The 7,586-nt window shown below is 44.3% G+C and overlaps 1 protein-coding gene across 3 annotated transcripts in view; it reads left to right on the top strand.

The window, feature by feature from the left end:
- DAGLA (diacylglycerol lipase alpha) overlaps positions 1-7,586 on the top strand; it is a 58,569-nt gene that overhangs the window by 10,612 nt on the left and 40,371 nt on the right. For all 3 annotated transcript variants that reach the window (XM_068133837.2, XM_068133836.2, XM_068133838.2), the window contains exons 2-3: positions 1,643-1,797; positions 5,514-5,725. In XM_068133837.2, coding sequence (XP_067989938.2) covers positions 1,703-1,797; positions 5,514-5,725 — 307 coding nt within the window. In that variant the 5' untranslated portion in view covers positions 1,643-1,702. The remainder of the gene's footprint in view (positions 1-1,642; positions 1,798-5,513; positions 5,726-7,586) is intronic.

The raw sequence follows: 7,586 nt of genomic DNA, 5'->3' as shown, positions 1-7,586 counted from the left end.
ACACACACACACACACACACACACACACACACACACACACACACACACACACACACACACACACACACACACACACACACACACGGGAAGCTTTATTTTGTGTCTTCCTCCAAAACACTCAGGATGATTACCGACCTGACATACCATTGCCATGCGGAGTAACACCCTCCGTCGTGTAATAAACTACTGTTTACATAATGATAATCGCGGTGATGACGTAATTGAACACAGCAATGTTGGCCAAATACCAAACGGATGAAATGGTTTATAAACGAATCCGCATCTGTACTATAAAAGTACTGTGTGTGTGTGTACATGAGGGTGTGTGTGTGTGTGTGTGTGTGTGTGTGTGAGTGTCTTTGTGTGTGTGTGCGTATGCATCAGGGTGTGAGTGTGTGTCTGTGTGTGCATACATGAGTGAGGGTGTGTGTTCATGCATGATGGCGTGTGTCTGTGTGTGTGCATACACGAGTGTGTATGTGTGTGTGTGCATGCATGAGGGTGTGTGTGCATGCATAAGTGTGTGTGTGTCCATGCATGAGGGTGTGAGTGTGTGTCTTTGTGTGTGCATACATGACTGTGTGTGTGTGAGGGTGTGTGTTCATGCACGATGGCGTGTGTCTGTGTGTGTGTTCATGTGTGAGGGTGTGTGTGTATGAGGGTGTGTGTCTGTGTGTGTGCATACATGAGTGTGTGTGCATGCATGAGGGTGTGTGTCTGTGTGTGCGTACATGTGTGTGTGTGTGTGTGTGTGTGCATGCATGAGGGTGTGTGTCTGTGTGTGTGCATACATGAGTGTGTGCATGCATGAGGGTGTGTGTCTGTGTGTGTGCATACATGAGTGTGTGTGTGCATACATGCAGGTGTGTGTCTGTGTGTGCATACATGTGTGTATGTGCATGAGGAGGGGTGTGTGTTTGTGTGTGTGTGTGTGTGCATGAGGAGGGGTGTGTGTGTGTATGTGTTCATGTGCGAGGGTGTGTGTGTGTGTGTGTGTGTGTGCATGAGGAGGGGTGTGTGTGTTTGTGACTGTGTGTGTGTGTGTGTTCATGTGAGGGTGTGTGTGTGTTCATGTGTGAGGGTGTGTGTGTGTGTGTTCATGTGTGAGGGTGTGTGTGTGTGCATGAGGAGGGGTGTGTGTGTGTGTTCATGTGTGAGGGTGTGTGTGTGTGTGTGTGTGCATGAGGAGGGGTGTGTGTGTGTGTGTGTGTGTGTGTGTGTGTGTGTGTGTGTGTGCATGAGGAGGGGTGTGTGTGTGTGTGTGTGTGTGTGTGTGCATGAGGAGGTGTGTGTGTGTGTGTGTGTGTGTGTGTGTGTGTGTGTGTGTGTGTGTGTGTCCAACGATAGCTTGAAGGATCCATGTATGTATATAGCAAAGCTGGCTGGCTCCTCGCAGGATAAGATGACTAAGTGGGGTTTGAAAGAGCAGAAAGAAACATTTATCTTTACGTAAGTTATTTGTTTGAATTGACTTTACCTGCAGATACTGATAAGATTAATTATAATAAATCTGCAGTTGTTTGAGAAAGTCCACGTGGTAGGTATCGTATCACCGAAGTACCCATTGATAATTTTGAGATTTAATTGGCGCGAATAAAGTAATGAGCTTTGGACCACTCTGAGTGCTCTTGTGTGTTTGCAGGAGATGTAACACTGGGGAAGTAAGAGAAACGAAGAGAGAGGGAGGAAGAGGACGTGCAGGATGCCTGGTATTGTGGTGTTCAGGAGGAGATGGTCAGTTGGGAGCGACGACCTCGTCTTACCTGCAATCCTCCTCTTTGTGCTCCACGCCATATGGTCCGTTGACGTTTCAGTGCTTTGTGATTGTCTTGGCGAGAAATTATTGGCACATAGTCAATGACTTGGCAACGAAGTTATGAGTACCTGTATCTATATACAGACCAACAACTAACATTTTATAAGTGATTCAGGAACCGAGTATTAAATATATCATTCATCAAAATGTCCATGCATGACTTTCATCAATACTTGAACTCTAACCTTTATATCACAGACAGGAGGCCTGGGCTTTTTACCCACAGTGGTGTTTCATGTATGTTTGTTTCAGCGTGTGTTCGAAGGTGTGCATGTTACCTTGCTAATCTCTATCTGTCTCTACTGGGATCTGTGGGATCTAATGGTGCTTTTCCATTGCACGGTACGGTTCGGTACGGTTCGGTACGGTACGGTTCGGTTCGGTAATCCCTGTGTCGTTTTTCCATCGCACAGCAGAACCGTGAAAATAGGCGGAGTTATCTGAAGTGAGTAAACTGAACTCTCCAGGTTTTCCATGTTTTTTTTCTGAGTCTTATCTTATCAGTTATCACATGCTTTAGCTATCTTCTCTCCGGAATTGTGGTATTACAAAATGGCGGTTGGGTCTGGACATAGCGTGACGGTTCTGTGACGATTTGTGATTGACCAATCAACGGTCTGCAGTATTGCTAGCTCCACCCATAGGTCCGGGTTCGGCTCGCTAACCTCGCTTGGTACCTGTCCATAGCAGGAACCAAATTTAGCACGGGTGCTTAGGTACGGTTCGCTTGGCAATTGAAAATCCAAAAAACGGATTTTGGTTACAGTACGGTACGGTAAGGTACGGTACCGCGGTGGAAAAGCACCATAAATCTCTCAAGATTCTTGGCATTCCCCACAGTGAGGCCGAAGCACCAAGGCTGTTGCTTTTGCATTGCAGAGTTGTTTCTGGCCTCTTTTTATTTATTTATTTATTTATTTTCAAACCACTTCTCCTCTGGTCTTGCTCCCTCTGCTCTCTTAGCCCTCTGACCCTCCCCAGGTAAATCCAGCGCACACTCTTTCAACTCTTTGTTCCTCTTTTCTCACATTTGTTGAACTGTCTTCCTCAGGCTGTTCATTCCCACCAAGCAGGTTGCACTACCGTCTCATTACATCCATCAGGTCCACCTGCAATCCTTTCTACACTTCTTAACCATACCTAACCTAAACCAACCCTCTTATTTGTGCGTTACTGTATTTCCTCCTCTCCTCTTTGTCCTCTTTTCTTGTCCGTTCATCCCCACGCTTATTCTGTCCAACTGTTGTCCCACAGCCCAACGGTCAGCTAGTTGTCTTTTTCCCCTGTCACTTCGCTCTGCCATGAGCTTCAATCTTGTAGTAGAAAAAACAACAACAACGAAGGACTTTGCCCAGTGGAGGATTGAAGGTGGCAGCTGGCTTGGGACACCAGTTTGGTGATTTGACCTGCCCAAGACAGATTGTAGGTGATGGTGAGGCCCAGGGACTGCAGAGACAGCACCCCTCGCAGAGGATGACCACAATTGGGGAATTTATTTGCCAGTTGTTATGCAGTCACATTGAGAATTTGGACGTTTCTTGCATTAAATAATTGTTGCAGATAGAGATGAAGAGTTACTTATTTTCTCGAGACTGGCAGAGAAGGATACTTACCTCACCTACTTGGCACAGGGGTGAGGAACAGTTTTGCACAAGGTGGAGTTATCTATATAATGATGCTTTTACGTGGAAGGGAGGGATATACCCATAGATAGATTGTGTATGAACCGTGTGATCGAGTTGCGTAGACATACTCCTGTATTAGGGATCTGGCAGGGCTAGGTCCTATGGTAAAACGTGCCATTACAATCACCGAGGGGGCGGTGAATGTAAACCTTGGAGCAGAATATGGATAAGGTTGTGTGGCGTAAAACCTCCTGGATAGGCGAGGCCAGATTGAGGACTTGGATACCAAGATACAAAGGGAAAGCGCTACATGCTTTAAAAGGAAACAACATGGGCTGTTTGGCCAGAAGACTGACCCAGGGTGGTATGGTGAGCTGTGGTGATGCCTTGGAGTGGGGCAGAATGCTTTTGTGAAGGACCGCCCCACAGGGTGAGGGTGTGAAGGCCGTGTCCATACTTGTGTGCGCCAGTTAGAGTTGAGTATATTGGTGCAGAGGAGAATATATGCCTCCCCACCTTCTTTGTTTCTTGAACTCCTCACCGCCATCCATTCTTCTGTCTCGAGCTGCACTTTGCCTTTTGACACCATCCTGCACAGGCCGTGACAGACCCAGAGACCAGCTCGTGCCTGCGTAAAGTCCTCGCCTGCTCCCTCGTTGTGTGAATCTGGTAATGTAGGCGCCATAGCGGGCAGGGGGATAGTTCTCATTGTGTAAGAGATCGTGTTTTCTCCCCTATTTCATGCCTTTTCTTGTGTATTTTGACCGCCAGATCTGGTCCGGTATTTATTCCTCGTCCTGTCCTTCCTTAGTCCCTGTATTTATTTTTAAAAGAAACATCTATTTAATGATAAAAACATCTTACCGCCTTTTTGCCTTTGCGCGTGACCCACCGCCAATTTTGACCTTTTTTGAGGGCAATCCATGAGGGCTCGTAATAGTAATAGCACAGTGAATTCTAATATCATTCCGTCATTTGCGGGGGTCTTTGGGCTTCTGGCTCAGAGCCCCCACGCTAACTGGACGACTGACACGACAACAGGTGTCAGAAGTGTAGGATTTGTCCCGTTATCCCCCAGGATAAAAAAAGAATCAAATTTGAGTTTTATTGGCATGTTTAAATTTAAGGGTTTTTATTTGTAAATTCAGCACGTGGGAAAAAGCAGACAAAATGGTGGATGTCAATGTAATGGCAAGGATGTGGAATGCGAGCCGGGATCGGGGCCTAGCAGTGAGGAGCATAGGCTTGGAACATACCCTTCCCATGAGCAGTCCAACAAGGAGGTTGGTGCGATGGAGTTACAGTTACAGACCAAATTGATTTGGAAAGGCTCGGAGAGACCCACAAAACCTTCCACAAATGGTCCGCTGTGATTAATGGGCTCTGAGTTTTGGAAGAGAGTCCTGGGGTTAATTGGCATGGGTTACAATGACAAGATTGGCTGCAGCAGGCGTTGCCGGTATTGAACGAGCTCCCCAGTGGAAATTGGACAGGATAACAGGATGTGTGAAGGTATGAACTGATTAGAGATAGAGACAGATATATGACTCCCAGGCACTGTCTATAATCAAAAAAGAGAGCTCGGGAGGGAGATAGTAGAAAATCCAAGTTTGTTGAGCGAGCTTCATAACACAGACACATCACAGTTGAGGCCAGTAAACCCTAACAAAGAAATACGACATTTACTCTGGAAAGAAAGTCACGTGGGTAGGAGATGTGAGAAAGGAAATGAGTCCAGGACATACTGTGAAAAGGTTTCGGTTTGACAGATGAAATGTTACTTGAGTCAAAAAGCACAAATAATGTTGAAATGAAGTATAATCTATTGCCAAGGCCTGGATTCTAAGCCACAACTCCATTACCAAGGTCTTCATACTTCTTGCTTTAGAAACCGTCACTTGGATTTGTACCCACTAACTGTGATCTGGCTCCCGATTCTCTGTTTAATTTCCTCGTCACTTGCTTGTTTTCCAATTTATTCGCAATGAATACCTGCATATTTTCCATGTTTTAACCTGCTGCCTGGTTTGTCCTACTTATTGAGGATATCCCAAATCCTTGCCTTGGCTCAGGCTGGTGATATTGAGTGTGGTGGTTTTTGGAGTGCCCTTTGACCCTACACGTAACTGTCCACGAGATCTACTCGCCCATGGGCGTGGATATCTGCTGGTACTGCTGGGCAGCTCAGCCAGTGAAGGTGCATTAGTCTGGGTCAGCATGAGGGGTTCCATCCTATATACACGTCCCAGGGCAGCCATGCCTTACCTACTGTACACTCGCTTTGGTACGTAGTATGAGTCTTCCTCGTTTTCTTTGCCTTTTTGCCTTTTTCCTCCTTGATTTAATTCCCTGACATCTGCATAGTTAAGAAATCTCATGAAAGTTATTTTAGTTAAGTTGTACAATCATGTTGATTGTACAATGTTGTACATCTTTTACCTCTATCATGCCACTTCTTTTTCACCTAAGTTGCTGGTCAAACGGCTCAACTCATCAAATATTTAATTCCTCGCTCTCTCGAATTATCTTGCATCAATATTTGAAAGTACATTGTCGTCATCACCTCATTCGTGAAGCTCTATTTGAACATTATTTCCTTTTTTTTGTTGCATCGATCTTAAAGTTCATGGAGCTGCTTGCACATACCTGCATATGACACGTAGGACAATAACATTAGGACACACTGATGTATTTCTACATGAATTCAATGACGTTAGTTAGCAATGGGCAAATTTGCGCAGTATTTGAGATTTCAACTTGGGAACCTAGAATCATGAGGTAAGTGCTTAAATGGGAACACGATACCAAATAGACAAACCCAAAGGGGTATCGGTGTTATTTTTAATCCACCATGGACCTCAATGCTGTGTGTTTGAGATGTACTTGTGGGCACACACAGAATGGACTCCTCAAAGGGTGGTCAACGAAACAGTTCTGGGTTGCTTTAGGGATGGATCATGGCTTCAGCACTGTACTATAACATTACATAAACTACAACAGCACTCAGTAGAGTGCATACCTCCACCAGGTTGATTAGTTTACGTTTTGTATCCCACTGATTGGTCATATCTGGATCCGGACCTGAACCCAAATCAAATTGGCTTGTTCTTGTCATCTAACCAATTCATTCACCAAGTTTTGTCATATGACCACAACTATGACATATTCTGTTATACATAGTTTTTGGCCCTATCTCTAAATGGTGAATAATCACCTTTCAAAAAAATCAAAAAAATATCGTATCCAGATTCGGATCTTCACCAAAATCGAATCAATTCGTCCTTGTCACATACTCAACATGTCCACCAAGTTTCGTCCAAATCTGTCCATAACGTTTTGAGATATCTTGCTATATACCGATTTTGGCCCCATCTCTCAATGGTGAAGAATTACTTTAAAATTACTCTCTGCAGATCTGGATCTTCACCAAAATCTAATCAATGCTTCCTCGTCACACACCCAACCTGCACACCAAATTTAAACTGAATCCGTCCACAACGTTTTGAGATATCATGCTCACAGACAGACAAAGAAACAGACAGACATGAAAACACAACCTCCGTCCACTTTTGATGGTGGTGGTAATGAAGAGTATTCAAATGAAAGAGTTATGGATGGATCATTATAGTTCAGGAATTGGATAAATGAAAAAATTATACATATACAGTATACACACACTGTACGGTGCTGTGCAACGGTCTTAGGCCACCACATTTTTTCACTAATTTGTAATTTTCTCTTAAATGTAATATAAACCGACACCATGCCCAATAAGTCAAACTCGACAAGACTCAAAATAATAGTTTTACCCTAAGAAGGCCATTACCTAGAGATATCATGCCCCGCAAAACAGGTATTTCCAGATGGGCATAAAAGCAACAATACGGAAGCATAATGAAACTGGAGAAGTTAAAGATACAGAATAGATCGGAAGAGCAAATAACCTCAGCAAAACAGATGAGCGATACTTAAAGAAAGGTTATGTAAGAAATATAAAAAATGCACAACAACTGGCATGGACATCAGGGATTCAAGTGGATTCGTGTACTGTCATAAGGTCTCATCAAAAGTGGTCTCCATGGGCGAGTTCCTGTGAAAAAGCCATTTCTACTTAAAGGTTACGAAGCCAAGATGCTTAAATATGC

The sequence above is a fragment of the Myxine glutinosa genome, chromosome 13 (genome assembly GCF_964187855.1).
Source record: "Myxine glutinosa chromosome 13, kmMyxGlut1.1, whole genome shotgun sequence".
NCBI classification, from domain to species: Eukaryota; Metazoa; Chordata; class Myxini; order Myxiniformes; family Myxinidae; genus Myxine; species Myxine glutinosa.
Note: the sequence above shows the minus strand (reverse complement) of the source record. Positions and strands in the feature narration are given on the sequence as shown.